We start from the raw sequence: 17,844 nt of genomic DNA, 5'->3' as shown, positions 1-17,844 counted from the left end.
AAGTAGGTAAAGTTACCTACTTAACTGTCCCTCCATCCTAATTATTATAATAATGATCACATAACAATATAAAATACTATATAATATAAAGCAGTGGAGATAATAGTTATATATTATATATATATATATGTATGCAATATAATAATAATTATTATTATTAATCTCTCCATGGTTCAATAAACCTGTTGCAGCATGGGGCAGATAAGTCGCAGTGCCTGTGATCCTACAGTTAGCAGGTTGTGTGACCAAGACTTCAGCCTGGGTTGACAGCAGAATGTATGCTCTTATCTGCATCACTAATGCATGGAAGGGAGATGCCTGCACAACCCAAAGCTGAGTTTGGGGCTCTAACTGTGGTTCTCACCTCTGTTCATTCCAAACTCCTGGCCCCTGTGTTACCCCAGCTCATTGCTCTTGAAAGTGTGAGTCTGATTATCATCATCATATCCTCTGTGTAGTCCTAAGGATGGAAAGTCTCAGGCCCTATGTTGACCTCCAGGATCAGAAATACTTAAGACATATCTAAGCATCCCTGATTTAATGCTCAGAACACCAGTACATTGTATTGCTACAAGTACTGTGAGAATCAGAAAGGGAAAACTAAACCAGAATCCCCAGGGTAGGGGCAGTGCTTTGGTGTTTAACAATTTTTACACAGTTCCCCAAGAAATTCTAATATAAAGTCAGTGTAAGGAGCTTACATGGGAAGTGGGCATTGAGCTTAGCCGTAAGAGCAGCTATTGAGTGTATAGTAGAATTTGTATTCCAAGTAGAGAGCTTGGGGGAGGATGCTGTGGTATGCATTTGAGAGATAAGTTCAGGCCTGATAGGTGACAACTCTCTAATAATATACATTGCAAAATAAGAAATAGATTCAAATGTCTGACCACAAAAGACAAAAAAAGAGATGAGTTTATACATATGCTAATTGACTTAATTTAAATAATTGCATATTGTGCACATATATCAAAACATCATATTAACCCCTGTTCATGCATGCAATTATAATTTATCAGTTAAAATACTATTCATGGAATTATTTTGTAATTTAAATGTCGAGCTGATCAGTCTGTTAAGTGTGGGTATTCTGACCTTATCCATCAGTATTTTGGCTTTAGTTTTCTTCCCCAATGTTTGGTTCCACTATTTCTAGAGAGATCTGTGCCCTGGAATTCATACCCACGCAGACAGAAAAAGCCTAGGCTCTTGGCCTGCCACTCTTTCCTGATGGCCAAGTGTGCTATGAAGAGGCTGGGAGTGGAGCTCCAAATTGGATCTAAGGCCACTTGACACAAACCACAGACTGCTTTCTGACCTGTGAAATGAGGGGCTGGATTAGATGGAGATGTTTCAAAGGTGGCTGTGTCCAGCTCTCCTGGGGACTGTCCTGTCGAGGTGAGCTGTCATGGATCCTGAGATGTTCCTGTCTGACCTACTTTATGTGAGCAGACATGAAGACTACTCTCACAGAGTGTTGTTGCTAAAAATAAGCTGGCAGGCTCGTGGCCTCCTTGCTGGTCTCCTATCAGTCATGTCTGTGTGTAGGTTCTAGGGGCCGATTCAGTGTCTTCCCTAGAGGATTGGCTGTGGCTTCCTAATTCACTTTGTTCCTATGTCCTTGGTCTTTTTTTCTTAACTCAGAAGAGACTTCCAATTTGGGAGAACAATCACTGTCCTTCCCTTCAGCATTTCAAAAGATCTTCCAGGCCATGTCTGAGCTCATCAATTGTTATCAGATTAATGACAAATACCTCTAAAAGGCAACTGCTTCACACATTATGCAGCTCTGACTTGGCTGTTTTTTTTTTTTTTTTTTTTTTTTTTTTTTTTTTTTTTTTTTTTTGTTAATTCTCCTCTTTCTTAGAATAACATGAGCAATACACAAGTCAGATAGATCTCTCAAGCATGGGGATAGTGGTGTCTGTTTTGTGGACATCAGATAAGTTTGTTTAGAATTAAAGAATGCTTCAGGCAGGGTCTTATGAAGGTTGTCTGATTGGAATTTTTTGCATCGTTCATTGAACAAAATTTACTGGTGATTTTCCTCTGATAAACACTGTGCTCGAGTACATTGATGGATCAGTCAAAAATAAAATTTGAGGTCAATGATCCAGTCTGGTGGGGCACAAAGGTTATTTAAACCTACTGCAGTGATCTTGTAACCCAAGGAGAACTCTGATATCTTATTAAAAAACCCTCATGAAAAGCCGTTTTCCAGAGACTGTGATCAGATGGCCAAGCCACACAGACTAAGGGTGCCCCAGCTGAAATATTTGAAAGAGAGAGGGCTTTTCCTGTCTGCTGCCTAGAAGACTGTAGTGATTAGACAGTCAACAAATGTAAGACTGGGAAAAGGGGAGAAAGGACAGTGGGTAAGAGGGCAGGTTAGTTTATCTTGTTCTTCACATAAAGTAATGATAGCTAAAATAGAGTACTTTACATAAATCACCTGGATTTTAAATATTCACTGCATAGTCAGCCTAATCTCCATGACTCTGTGAAGCTAGTGTTGTGAACCTCTTATTGTATAGAAATGAAAACTAAAAATCACTGTTTGCATACATACACACACACACACACACACACACACACACACACACACACACACAATGTTCTAGGGAGCTGATAGCAGAGAGAGGAAGAATACTTCTTGATGAAGACTGATGAGGCCTACTCAAAAAATTAATTTTTACAAATTTGTGGAGTTATCGTTCAGAAATACTGCATAGCAGAATTCATGGTTGAGGAAGTTTAAATTTCATAAATGTTTTTTGACAGATTGTATATGATTATATTATCCTAATTCTATTTTGTTCCATGGAATTTTGTTTTAAAGTGACTTAATTAAAACCAGAAATACAGCATAGTTACATACAGTTACTACTGATGACTTGTTTAAAGTAACAATGTGTCCTGGCACGATTTTATATACCACCTAATGCTCTGTAGAGACGTCCCAAGAGAATTTTCTCCCATGCAATTCCAGTGAGATGCTCGTCTCTTTGCCCTGTTGCAGACAGTGATGACAGGGAGTCTGATTTGATAAGTCAGTCTGAAAAGGACCTCTGGAGGCTCCTGAGTTGAAGGCTTAGTTGGAGCAGATGGACATCTAATAGGTGACTAATGAGTTGAGAGCTGGATAGACGATTAAGACAAGGAGCCCAGACAAGGAGAAAGAACTTGGAATGTACCTTGGGCTGGAATATCTTCTCGTCAGACCTTTTCTCTCTCTGTTTCCCAGTCGCTATGAGCTAAGGAGAACATCTCTGCTGTGTTGAAGAACTTCTCCATCATGATGCTCTGTCGCTGTAGGCTTATAGCAACAGAGCAGCTAACAACAGATTGAAACTATAAGTCAAAATCTTCCTTTAGGCTGTTTTTCTTGTCATGTGACAAAAACCTGACAAAGACAGATTGTTATTTCTCTTGTGGTCTGTTCTATGGCAGATACTGACCTTGGTCCAGTGGCATCCTCTGTCCTAATGTTATTCTAGCAGGTAAAGGAATTTGGATGCTGAAGGTGGAAGAAGTCCTGGATCATTTCTTCACCTGGTTGACATCTGAGTGCAGGGCACATGCCTCTCACATACCTCCATTGCCTGTAGCATCCCTGCAGCTCCTCTCGTCTGCATTGCCATAGACAAGAGTGAAGCCAATCTACAAACATGTTTTCCATCAACTCTTCTATCTTTCACTTCAAAAATCTCTACTCACCATTCCTCTAGTATTTCATTGGCCTATTTTCTCCTTTTATTTATTTCTTATCTTCCTTTCTCATGGAATTCTCATGGAATCACCAATATGAGTGACTCCTACTCTTGAATAGTCTAGAAACAAATGTTTGGTAAATGAGAGACATATACAAAACATCCCCACGATGCTACTTTATGTAGAAGTTATATTTGGGGACAGGGACATGTTGGATAGAATCTTGACTCTAGAACAATGGTTCTCAACCTTTCTAATGCTGTGACCCTTTATTAGAGTGGTGACCCCCAACTGTAAAAATTGCCATTGCTACTTCAAACCTGTAATTTTGCTGCTGCTATGAATTAGAATGGAAATGTCACACTGTCTTAGGTGACCCCTGTGAAAAGGTCATTCCACAGGTTGAGAGTAGCTGCTCTAGAAGTGGCTTGGCTCAAATCCTGTTCTTCCTTAGGATAGGTGCAGCAGCTTATGGGAGAAGTTAAGCTCTGTCTCAGAGCCACCTGCCTGGCCTAAGCCTCACTCTTGCTGCTTCCTAGCTGGATGCCTGGAGGCAAGTCTCTCAATGCCTGATTGTGCCTTCTTTAAACTGGGGAAAAGATCAATTCCCAACTCCTAGAGTTGTTCCGAGAATTAAATGAGACCTGCATTTCTGCATTAGATAGTGCCCAGCACATGTGTGCTCTCAGAATCTGTGAGTTGTTATCATGTGGCTTCAGGCACATCACTTAATCTCTCTTATTATCCTCTTTACCACGGAGGGAAATTAGATGAATGGTACTTCTTTAAAAACTCATTTCAACGATTAATTAAGATAATGCTTATGAATACCAAACACAATACCCGATACTAAGATGTTCTCATTAGCATTTGTCATTGTTATCTTGTACATTTCCCCACACAAGCGTCCTTTGCCCTGCCACCCTCTCCCATGTCCCAACAGACACCATAGGATAAGTTCACCTTGTTGTTTGTTTTTTTCTGTTTTGTTTTGTTGGCATATTGTTTACAATGAGTTTCCAGAGTGGGGCTTGGGGCTTTAAGGACAGGGACTGATTGTGTCTGTTTGGTATAAGCTACTTTCCTGGTGAGATGGCATACTCCAAAATAGCAATGGTTCACAAGCCTCACAGAAGCATCGCTGTTTGCACTAGGTGAGGAAATGGATCCAAGGACTTACTTTTGCTGCCTTGTAAGCAAGGGTAGCACAAAGTTCAGGCAGTGGCTTTCTACAGGAGTGATTTCATCTCCCACCAGGAGATGGTTCACATAATCTAGAATTATTCCTTGGTTGTCACAATTGTGAAGATGTTGCTCTGTCTAGTAGAGGCTAGAAATGCTGAGAGCAGTCTTCAATGTACAGGGCAGATCCCACAGCAGAGAACTACTTAGAATACATGCCAGTTTATTGAACCACTGGGGGAAGAATGCTGCTAGAAGTGGGAGGGGTCTGTTCCTTAAACAGAAGGAAGGGCTGATATGAGTTTGGGCCAGTTGGATTTGGAAGGAGTGTGGACTTGTCTGGAGAAGGGGCATAGAAACTGCTAGACAAGCAGCCCATCAGAATGCCCATACAGAAGTCAGGCCATCTTTCAACTTCTGACCTGCTCTGTATGTGATCTGGGGTGAGTAAGTTCTCCATGACCCAGTTTTCCCTCCAGTCAAATAATGAGAAATGTTGCCTGCTGTCCTTATGTTTGAGTTTTACTGTTAGAATCGAATGAGATACATAAAACAAATAAACAAATAATATATCAACAATCACTGGGGGAAAGAGCCCGTTAAAGTAATGCCTCAGTTGTTTAGCTTTGGGGAAAAGAAATACCTCACGGAAGTAAATGTTTTAGATAACTGAAGTTTGGTCTTCTAAGACATGATTGTTTTGTTTTATTCGGCAAAAATAATTTAATTTTCTCTTATTTATTTCATTTGCATCCCTGGTGTCCTAAACTTAAGACTAAAGCCCCTGCTTCGTTTTCCACTGTGCCTTCAGCCCTTGGTATAGGTGTCAATCACCTAAATGCAACTGTCATGTAGTAACACATGGGGATATTGGAAAACATGGGGATTAGTGATGTGGAGATGGAGTTCTGAGTTTTAGGTCTTTTGTCATGTTTTTAACTTCTCTACAGTCTCAATATCAGCTAGTCAATTATCTGTCTACTAATTACCAGTCCCTTCCTAACTTGCTTTTCTTACATGCTGAAGCCTGAAAACTTAGAAAGCTGGTGTTGAGATGGCTTAAACTGGGAATTACATAGCTGTGACAGAACAGAGCCATTGACCACACCAGCAAAGGGTCTTTCCCTAGAAATGACACCTATGATGACCACCTCCTACAAATCCTGTGTATTAGGGTGTACTGGAGACATAATTCTGTGCTCTTCAGTACATGCATGTTTTAAGTGTGTGTCTTGGCACTGGCAGCTGGACTTCTGTGTCTAATACTGGCCTGGATATCTAAGGTAGGAGAGAGCTGCTCAGGTGTTCTTTGGGAAGGATCTGTAAAGAGCATCTATACAGACTTGTTTTATCTCTAGCACAGAAGCTACAACTGAATCTACTGATATTTTAACTACCATCCAATCAATTCCCATCCCTACCCCCACCCCACCCCTAAGGCCCTACAGTAAGTGCCATGCCTCTCAGGCTGCAGCCTGGCTGTTTTGCCAGCAACAGCTCTGCTGCTGTCGTCAAATGTAGTTTTTAACTAAGTCTTTATCATTCTCTTTATCACTGGATGTTGGGGTGAAAACATGCTAGCTCAGAGGGGCTTAGAAGCAACCAGCTGACCTTCCATTTTGTCTGGAGACCCAGCCAGAGATTGTCTCTCCACTCATCCGAAACAAAAAAGACCTCTAATCTCTAAGTTCCTCCCTACTCCTTCTTGTGCATCTGTCTGTCTTCCTGGATCCTCTGTACTCTCTATGGCTCATTTCTGTCAACTAGTCCATGGTTCTGCTCCCTGATACAAGGCTAAATTTATTAATACAGTCTCAGATTTTCACAGTATGATCAAATACCCCAAATATCCCACAACACAGACTCTTAGCTGACCTGCTTCTCACTTCTGGCAAGAGAGTCTTCAGGTTTCTCTCAACCTAGTAACCAGGAGGATTTTTGTCCTGGTCACCATATTTTGAGTGCTTATAGCCAACAAAGTTGTTGTTTGTAAAAATAAATAAATAAATAAATAAATAAATAAATAAATAAATGGAGCAAAGAAGGGTAGACAGAATCAGATGGTGGTGGGTGGGGCCAGGCCTTGAAGCCAACAAAACAGAGCAAGAAAACTGTGTTCTATGTGTAACACGCAGGTAAAGCAAGAATGTGGCTATACAGGAGTGTCATGGCTGAAGATGCAGCCCAGTCCTGGAGTGCCTGCCTATCCTGAGCATGCAAAGGGCTCTACTTTCAGTTCCTAGGACAAGGGGGTAGATGTTACGATTGAGAAGACATATGAAAGGTGATCGGGAAGGGAGAATCAAGAAAATCTCTTAGGAAATAGAAAATGATAGAGATGGGTGGAGGACAGAGATCCCAGACTCAAATTGTTGCATCCCGGGACTCTGCAAGAGGCATTGACTCACTGGGCCCACTCTAGGATTATGACCACATGTATTGTGACCCTTGTAGGTGTCAGTCTCTAAAACCTATCACACTTCTGGGACTTCCAATGGCTGTACTCAATCTGTTTCTCCCTTTCTTCCCCAGGTCGGTGTCTGGATTGGATAAGGAGGCAGACCTGGTGCACATGGAAGTGAGAACAGCAGATGGATGTGAGTGCTACCTTGGTCAGACAATGCCAGAGATCTGTCTGAGGTCTCTTTCCAACCCTGATTTGCATTTGAATGGCTTGGGAAGATGCAAGGCATCAAGCTCTATTACTGCCACATCCATTCCCATTTCCCAGAGTAGAGGAATTGACTTTTGGTCCCCAGGAGACTTTTCATTGAGATGAACCCCCAGGAATGAATTTTCTGGGGATGTGAGTTAATGTGATGTATTCTGCTGCTCCTGTTAGTAATTTCCTTAGCCTCTTCAAACCCTGGGCTCCATAGGTCATCAGGGCACCTTGCACGCACTTGCTTTAACAAATGAACCCTTAATAAGGACAGGTTTTCCAGAAAAAGTAACTGAGAAGTTATTTGCAAAAATATTATTCTATTGGACAGAAATTTAAAGATGACCTATGATGGGCTGGGCTTTGTTTTTGACCATGAAGATACAGTAGTTAAAGTCTTATATTATTTGTGCTAATATTAGAGGCTCTATTCTAAAAATGGAATCCCAAGAGTTCAAGTATGTAATCTTTCTTTTTTTTCTTAAATTACTTGTTGAGAATCTCATACAAGTATATAATGTAGTATATCTATCTCCCTGTTTTCCCTTGAGCTCCCCATAGATCCTTCCCAACATATCTCCCTTCATGCCTTCTTCTTTTCTCATTTCTTTTATAACCCACTAAGTCAATTTAATGCTTCTCATACATACATGAGCATGGAGCTATCCTCTGGAACATAGGAGACCTACAAGTGACCACACCCCCAAAGAGAATGGTTCCCAAGCATCTATATGCTACCAGTGACTCTTCAATAAGGATTAGAGCCTTTGAGCTCCCCAGCCCTACTGTGGAAGAGGAGGCAAAAAGAATGTAGGATTTAAAGGATAGGAAACAGTGCTGTGAAATGCTGCCTTCAGACATGACACAGCTACTATAATCACGAAACCACAGAGCATATAGTTACATTCACAAGACCTGAGAATAATCAAGACAAACTACAACTTCTTTGTAACATGTAAGGTTTCATACATCGAACACAGAATTTGAATCAAGCCAATTATTATAACAATTATTACAATTATTATAACAATTGTAACATTTGAGGCTAGGGAGATAGCTGAATGGCTATGAGCACTGGCTGCTCTTCCAGAGGACCAGAGTTCAATTCCCAATGCATATATGACAGCTCATAACTGTATGTAACAACAGTTCTAGGGGATCAGATGCCCTATTCTGGCCTCCATGGGTATTCAATACACTTAGTGCAATACATACACACACATAAAATAAATAAAATAATTAAATCTGAAAAGGCCTTTATAAAACTATAAAATTAACTTCACAAAATTTACCATATAGTACTACAATTTCAAAGGAAAACTAAAGTCAGCTTAGATGAAAATGTAGTTTATTCTAATACATAAAATCTTCTAGGTTGGAAACAGATGCAAACCATTTACTAGAAACACAACAGGACAAGTACCTGCCTGTGAGTTGGATCCAGAGTTCTACTAACTTTTTTGCTGTGAGAACAGGGGAAAAGAATCCTGATTTCTCTGCAATGTCCTCTGAAACAGAATATTATCTATTTTCTGTTCAACTCAGCAGGTTCTGGGTTGACCCAATAGCAGAGGAACATTGTAACATGAAATGAACAAAACTTGTGAGCATGCCCTGCTTTGACCTGCTGTATCATGCAGAATACATCACATTAAGAAAAACAGAATGTGCTTTCTGCCTCATTTAGAAATTAGTTGACCTTGGACAGAGTTGTTGGCCTTTCTGAGATACCTCATCTATTGCTTTGTATAGTTTTAATCAATGTGTTAACAAAGATCTTATTGTTGAGCAAAGCTGACTACCAGGCAGATTTCAGTTCTGCAGACAACAAACCCTACAACAGCACAGGTGGCCTCATGTCATACTGGACTCATCCTCAGTGATAATTTCCAAGTATAAGCCACAAATGGGGCTTGTGAGGACACAATGGCAAGTATAACTGGACAATGTCAAACATTTTTAACTATCTTCATGTTCCTGGAATTTCTAGACTCCAAACTTGTACCACACATGCCAGCATCTCTTGTTATCTAGTACCTTGTAAGCCATTATAAAGCCCAATAGTATCTTATTGTTAATTTTAGAGCTTAAAGGTAAAACTCCTGGTGCAGGCAAGCTATAAGTCTCAGCAACTTCCTGCAGCTAGAGGAGAATGGAAGGAAAGAGGGAAGGTGACAAGCTGCTTAAGCCAGCACAGACTTCTGGGAGCCACATGGTGGGAAGGGAGGCTTTAGCAAAGTAAGAAAGCCCAAAATATCAGAAAAAAAAAGACATACTTAGATTCTGGCCAGCATCTAAATAAAAAGTGACAGATAAAAAAGGGAAGTTGTGCTTTTCTGCCTCAGGCTTCAAGAAGATGGACAGACCCAACTAGACCTCACAGTGGCTCATAGGGACGACACTAGGGGCCTGGGGTTCTGGGAGGCAAAAGTACAGCCTCTCCTTAAACACAAAATGATTCTGGCCATACCTTTAGCATGGCTTAAGGTAAGACTGCTTTCCTAGGTATGGTCCTCCCATCTGAAGATGTAATCCTAGCTGATATGATGGCAATTGATGATGACCTATCTGACTTCTTCCAGCTAAATGGGAACACTGAGTGAAGCAGTTGGGCTACCCTTACAATGGGCCTATCTAAAAGACCCCAAAGTGCATCAGTAGTTTCCTTTGTATAGTAGCCAGGTATAGGGAGGAAAGGAAGTCTTTGACTTGTGCCTGGAAAGAGACATGGGAGAGAAGTAGAGGCAGGAATTATTAACAGCATCCCATGAAGACATAAGTAATCAAATGGACTAGGATCAATGTCAGATTACTAGTCCTTCAGACTAAACTTCAAACCCTGGGATCATAGATCGCTGAATCTTAAAATAGCTCAGCTTAAAGCTCCATCACGATCTAGAAATTCAGAGGCCAAAATGAAGGGAATGGAAAGCTTAGTCACTGGATCTGTTTGCTTATGTTTTTTATTAGAATGGGTAAAATGAAACTCTACTTTTTATTGGGGGTACAGAGTTTTCTTTGTTTAAAAATATTTCAGAATTCTTTTAAAGAGTCTCAAAAATTATTTTTCAGCGTTATGTTCTAAGTTGTCAATATATGATAACGTGTCTGGTTCTAAACTGAAATTTAGGTTCTTATTTTCCTTCTGTGTTCCAAATGTGTGGTATTTAGGAGCGTAGATTCTTATCAAAGTTACTTGGGTTCAGACCCCAGCTCTGTCATTAGCCTAAGGTCTCAGCTGGAATGTAGGGAAATTTCTCAACAAGTTGGCAACTTAGTTAAGACATTAGTAACCTGGGGTTGGTTATAATGATGTATTTAGGGTTACAGATCCTTATTGTATTATTATACATTACGTCAAGATTTAACTAAGTTAGTGCACATGATCCTAAAGTATTGGCTAACTGAGCATGGGCACTCCAAACTGCTACTCTTGTCATTGTTATCTCCACGATCACCACCACCACCACCATCATCTGCACCATCAGCAGCAGCATCTCTCCCATCAGCACCACCACCCCCTCCACCTCCACCATCATACAACCGTTGCATTCTGAGGTAGATTATTCTATGAGAATTAGAAAGAGCAATCACTGAAGTCTGTCAAGATTGCCATGATGTTTGAATGCCTGTAACTTCGCTAGCTTATCCACTGTGCCATATAAAGGCAGAGATTACTGGAATTTTCCTGTATTACAAGTTTCACTAAAGCTTGAAAGTGGTAAGCCCAACAGAAGGGGTGGGAACTGCCTGCTTTTGTTTGGTTTTAGTATCCACTGTGCCTCCCACGCATGCTAAATTAGGCCTTTCCATCAATGTCACGTCCTTTGATTTGCACTTCCTCTAAGTAGGTTAGCTCTACTTTCCAGTCAAGGACAAACAGGATTAGAGGCGCTGAGGAAGTTTTCAGAGTCCCCTTGAATCTGCTTATTTTTATGTGTTTGCATTTGAGAGTAATATTGTTATTTAAAATAAACAGCTCTTGGGTATTTCTCAAGAACAGACCTGAAGAGCTGAATTTGCTTTTTGTTCAAAATTTTAATTCACTTTTTCAACTTCTGACAATATGTATATTACCCAGAGGGATGGAAGTTGAGCCAATCATGGAAAGTTCTTTTCTCTGAGGTGGCAAGAGGCCTGATGTCTAGGAAGTTTGAATATTTAGTAATCTCAAAGGCAAAGTGTAATCACAAGCCTCTATATAATTCAGCATAACGAAAATGTATAGGCTTTTAATAGAATTCAATTCTGTTTAAGTACCGCTTACTGCGGTTTTATAAAGCCAGCCAAAGAGGGAAAAAGATGCTTACAGCCGTAGTTCTGGTGGTATGAGGAGGAAACTCTTTTGGCAAAGTCTGGTAAAGACCAAGCTAGACTATAGTGTGACATTTGTCAGTATAGATGAGAAACTCACTTTTCTGGATATGGAAAATTGAAAGCTGAACCCTGCACAGCTCCTGGCAGGCATGCAGCCCCGCTTGGAACAAAATGAGGCTCCAGAGGGTGTTAGACTATCTCTCTGTCAAAATTCCTTGTGCAAAAATCCAGGGCGCACTCATTTGTGACTATGATGCCTCTGTCATTGGCCTGGGAATCACTTGAGAAAAGGAACTCGTGTTTTATGTCTCTTGGATTAGCAGCAAGTGTCTGGCACCTGCAGCTTCCCCATGTACCTTGGTTGGATACAAAAGAAATGAGTGAGCCCATCTAAGGCAGCCCTTCACACCACAGGAAACTCTTATCCATGTGTAGGTGAGGATGCTTGGAGACTGGCCCAGCCTGGCATAGGAGAGGCCTTCCCTACACATCCTGCTACAGTACAGCTACTTGGAAATCAGGCCAGATACTCCGAGGTACCAAGCAGACCCTTCTACTCATAGGACAGAGGACAACACATCATTTAACTGTGACCTTTAGTTTTGTAAGCGGAGCAGTCACCCACAAGCTCTTAGAAATGTATGACAAAGATGATTTTAGACTTAGAAACCATGTTAGCCATAAAGCATTCACCATTTGGAAATACAATACCTGGTTTTCTCATCGAGATAGATAAATGAGGTGGTTTTTGTTGTTGTGTTTTGTTTTGTTTTATTTTTCCACTTGGGGATGTTTCAAATAAAGAACAGAAAATTCAGTCTCAATAATAATGGTGAGATACAGTCAGCCATCCAGCATGCAGTCAAGTCCAAGTGAAGATTTTCAGTTTCCTGGAATTTCTTGTTCACATAGCATACACTGAGCTCAAAACCCATGTCCATCTTTTTTCCTCATTTACTTCTTCCATTTAAGGCATGCTTTTTTCTTTTGTGCATGTCCCCAGCACTTACAGGGTGTTCATAGCAATATAAACTCAGGATGTGACTTTACCATTAACACACCTGTTTGATCCCTGACAGTGAAGCAGACTCGTCTTCGTTATTAATGAAGTGCAGGAGGGATATGTGTGACTAAAACTCCTTTCCTTTTTCTTTGCAGTAAAATATAACGGGCATTTATCAATTTTAGGAAATGTATTCAACAATATGCTAAGCATTTTAATACATAATGTAGTGAATCCTGATGTGAAGCCAGAAGGTTTTCTGTGTACCACCTGGTCCTGTAGCCACTTATAAAATAATCACTCAGAGGCCTAAAATTATAGTTTTTTTAGCTAATGGCTCAGGCTTTGTACTAGCTAGCTCTTATATATAAAATAGCACATTTCTATTAATTTGTATTTTACCACAAAGCTTATCTCTTATTACCTAACGTCTTGCTTCTCTTGCCATTGCTGACATCATCTCTCCTCTAGACTCTACCTTCTTTTTCCCTGTATTCAGTTTGGCTTTCCCACCTAACTATATTCTGCCTTGCCATAGGCCAAAGCAGTGTTAGTCATCAACCAATAAAAGCAACACATATTTGCAGCACATATTCACAGAAGGACCTCGAACATCACTAGAGACAGTCTCGTGTTGTTGACCCCTCCCAGATGAGATGTGTTCTTACTCATCCAAGGGCAGTTAACACAAAGCTAGCCCAGGATTTGTACTGCCTTGCCCTCAAGTGTCACATGGTGATCCATCAATCTGAATGTCTCCCTATGTTTGGTACCTGGTGTTACTAAAAACAAACAAGCAAACAAGGCCAGGTTATTAGGAGCTTGTTTTGGGATTTCAATGTATATGATGAATATCCTTCTGGCTTTCATCACATGACATTCACAGATAGTCCTATTTACCCTCATTTGGCTAGACTATCACTATACTTCCAACTTGAGATCTGTTAGGTATATGGAACCTGAGACAACCTGTATTTCCTGCTCTCCTGGGGACCCAAAGGTCCTCCTGTGACCCTTAGTCATTTCTGCTTGGATCCAGGACTGCCTGATAATTTACCATTCTCTCCCCCTGAGTTCTCATCAGGCTTTGGGTACCATGGTACTCATTATTGTGTCTTTGGAAAGAGTTTTGGAAAGTCAAGGCATTGAGACTTCTGGTACACAGGTCTGGCTAAAGACAGCAAGATCCCTGAATGTGAAGTGGATTTCAGCAACTCATTTCAGTGCTTGTGTCCTGTAAATTGCACCTGTCATCCCATGCAGCAGAACCAGAGCCAAGAAGCAGGATGAGTTTGGCACTGTTTCCCACTTGTCACAGGCCAGGGTTTGGTAGGTGTTGATTTTGTTTGGGGTGGCCTTGAAAAGACTTGATTCTTCTTTCAGAGTGTTCAAATGCAAAAAGCATAGTAAATAACCAGGGAAGAATGGGCCTTTCCATGAGTGTTAGCAAGCATCCCTCCCACGTGCCCCTTTGATTACCAGCCTGAAGAGCTCTCTGAGACACTGGCTGACAAGGACACAGGTTGTCATGTCAGCATTTGTGATTTCTTTACACATGTTTTCTGATGCTTTTTGCTGTATTTTGGTGCTTTATTCAAGGAGCAAATTGGTAAGCTGGGACATATCCAAGCGTATCCCTTGTGGGCAGACCTTGTGCTCCAAAGCACAGCCTGGGATCCCTGTCTTCTCCTCTCCTGTCAGCAGGAAGTGGGTAACCAGGCCATTCTTGGCTTCATCTATGAACAAAAGCAAAGGAGAAGAGGCACTCAATGCACACTCAAAATACTGGAAGACCGATTTTACTGCACAGCCAGGATTAGGGGCTTAAAAATGTCTGCCTCCCTCATGGGGTAGACTGGCATAAGTAAAAGAGGAAGGTGGGAAGGAAGTCACTCTTGGGTCTCATTTGGAATCTGGTATTGTTTGTTTAGCCACACAGAGTTGTCCTGTGATACATTTGAAATTTAAATTGCCTGTCAAAAATTTAAAAAAATCAGGATATCTCACATTAAAAATAAACAGACAGCATCACTTAGAAATCCAGAAGGTCTCACATCAGCTTGCTTATAATGAACTAGAGCCAGTTATTTTGAGAGAGTGTCTCACTAAGGACTGGAGCAGGCTTGAACTTGTGATCTCCCTACTGCAGCCTCCTGACTGAGATTATAGGCCTGAATGGCCAGGTTAGAGCTGTAACAATAAGTCTTTACTCCATCTGGCCAAGCCCTGATGCCACATGGGCGCTTTCTGCCAGGCTGCTCAAGTTCCACCCGCCACCATGTTATGGTCCCAAGTAACATCCAGAGACTTATATTAGGTACAAATGCTGCTTGGCCAATGACTAGAATTTCTGATCTGCTCGCTCAGTCTTAATTATCATAAATCTATATATTTTATAAGACTTATCAAGGATGCCTTGTGCTGGAGCCCTCTCTTGCCTGCGCATCACATGGTGACTCCAGAGCAGAGACCAGGAGGAAGAGAGAGAAAGGAAGGACTTCCTTCTTGCTCTTGCTTATATGAGTCTCCCTGCTATGTCACTTCCTGCCTGGATCTCTACTACATTTCCCAGAATCCTCCTTGACTCGTAGTCCTGCCTAACTTGCTGCTTCATTGGCTAAACAGTGCTTTATTCAATAATCAATAAGATAAACATACACAGAAGGACATTCCCCATCATTCTTTGCTTATAGATTGTCAATGATCTACAACAGCCACCCCACTCAAAAAAAAAAAAAAAAACCCAAACTTTGTTACTTTTACATTAAAGGGAAATTAAGTGTGAAGAAAAAAAATAAACTTTTCCACTTACAGTTTAAAGCAATCTACTTTTCATTTTGTTCATTTATTTTTAAATTCCATAAAATGAGCAATAACCATATTTAAGGTGATTTACAGGTTGATATTTTCTCAGAGACTCACTTGTAGCTTTTTTGAAGGAGAAAGAAATTGAAAACATTGTTTTCCTGGATGGTTCTGTAGTCGTGGGTGGATGCACTTAATAGTTAGAGATTGTTTGGTTGTTGTTAGCCTACAACTCTGACTATAGATGTAGATTTTTTTAACAAATAATTATACAAATTTCATGTAAGTAATAAGTGAATGTATTCTTGTTGAAAACTTAATAAAGATGTATATTATAAAAAAATCACAGGCAGTACTACAATGTTATATAACTTAAGTCCATCCTATTCCCAAAGTAATCATATCTAATCTTTATATGAGGCCTTGAAGTCATTACTCTCTGTAATTGTAGCGTAAATCTATGTACCTAAAGACATGTTTTAAGTATAAACTAGGTCATGCTTACACATAATGGGAAATGCACTTTCAAAACATGGTAAAACAGTATACATGGAAAAAGTCTGTTGATGCATATGTAGCTACCAAGTCTTTCAGTAACAGCATGGTACTCTGTTATACGTTACATGTCTTAGCTCACTCAAATGTTCACGGACTTTCAGCCTATTTTTAGTTTTTCATTGCTGTGAATAATGTCACAATGAATATTCCTGCCTTTCCTCTTTGTGAAAATATATGAGTCTTTCCGTGGAAACGTTCCTTGAATTAAAATTAGTGGTGTAAAACACATGAATGCAAATTTCTGATAGCTTCTTCAAATGTGCTCCTACCAAAGCTAAATGAACTTATTTATTTTTTACCAGTAGTAAATGAGATTAAACAATAATCTCTCAACACTCTCTTGACTAACCTAGGTATTGCCCCCATTTTGGGGGCAGTGAGCTCAAATTCTTTATACAAGAAAAAACAACCTCATTATTATTTTAAAAATTATCAGTCTGTGGTTCCCCATACTGTCCATCTTCATGTACTTCTAGAGCCTTGGCTTGTCATTTACCCTGATGCTATATGTCACCCTTCCTTTCTCTTTCAGATGCCCACTACCTTACCTGTAGGATCCAGGAATGTGCAGAGACAACTCGGAGTGGCCCCTTTGCCCGATCCATCGACATTAGCTCCCTGGTTGTCCAAGATGAGTATATCTTCATTCAGGTGAGTGATGAAAGTGCAGCTGATGGTAGGAAGGGAGGCAGAGTGAGGTTGGCTGCCTGCTAGGAAACAAGGGTAGCTTTCCTGAGAGTGCCAAGATGTGGAGCATGAGTACTGTCCTTCAGTCACTGTGTGGTTCCAGGCACTACAGAGACTCCAGACTTCTGCTTCACTCTGGAGGTTTTCCGTGTCAGTGTTCTGCCCTGGAGATTTTACTTACTCAGGGAATTCTTCAGTTGGATTGCCACTTCGAGATAACAAAGCTGTCTTGATATGGTTAGGCTAGGGTTTGAGGTTATTAAAAGTCAAATGTCTAATTGGCTTTGACTTTAAGTAATTTATCAAAGCCATGCTCTATTTCTGTCTTTAAGTGGCTTGTCTAACTTGGAAGTGAAATCCTTCAATGAATTAGACATCTCTGGATTTTGCTTTCTGGAAAAGTGTAAAACTTACTAAATTGTCCCTTCCCTTTCCAGAGCTTTCTTTCTTTCTTTCTTTCTTTCTTTCTTTCTTTCTTTCTTTCTTTCTTTCTTTCTTTTTTTTTTTTTAGAATGTACAACTCTCAAGTGTTTTCTTGAAAAAAATCAACTCTTAAAGGAAACTAAATGAAATTTCTATGTTGAGTTTTGCAGTGTCTACTTTGTATTTCAAGGAGATGCAAAATGGAAGAAAATGTAGAAAAATAAAAGAAAATACTTCAAAGGAAGAGAGAGAATGAGATATAGGTAGATAGAGACAGATAGACAGATGATAGATCGATTTATCAAGCTTGACATTTGATGGCAACCTTTAGCTTCCAATCTACTATTGTTTACTATCAGTTGTTTGGCAAATGGTTTCCCAAAGGAAACTTGAACTTGGACATTACCGTGACTTTGCTCCTGAATGAACTTCTCTACCAGCTCCTTAGCTTCTCAGTCCAGATGAATGGCTTCTCCTTTGTGAGCATGCACCTTGCCTT

At 40.3% G+C, this 17,844-nt stretch overlaps 1 protein-coding gene across 1 annotated transcript in view; it reads left to right on the top strand.

Annotated features, from left to right (window-relative positions):
* The window catches only part of Sorcs3 (sortilin related VPS10 domain containing receptor 3), a 625,100-nt gene that overhangs the window by 455,331 nt on the left and 151,925 nt on the right, over window positions 1-17,844 (top strand). Inside the window, exons 6-7 of the mRNA XM_027407465.2 lie at window positions 7,423-7,487; window positions 16,768-16,886. Coding sequence (XP_027263266.2) covers window positions 7,423-7,487; window positions 16,768-16,886 — 184 coding nt within the window. The remainder of the gene's footprint in view (window positions 1-7,422; window positions 7,488-16,767; window positions 16,887-17,844) is intronic.

The sequence above is a fragment of the Cricetulus griseus genome, chromosome 3, assembly GCF_003668045.3.
Source record: "Cricetulus griseus strain 17A/GY chromosome 3, alternate assembly CriGri-PICRH-1.0, whole genome shotgun sequence".
NCBI classification, from domain to species: domain Eukaryota; kingdom Metazoa; phylum Chordata; class Mammalia; order Rodentia; family Cricetidae; genus Cricetulus; species Cricetulus griseus.
This window is presented reverse-complemented; position numbering and strand designations above follow the sequence as displayed.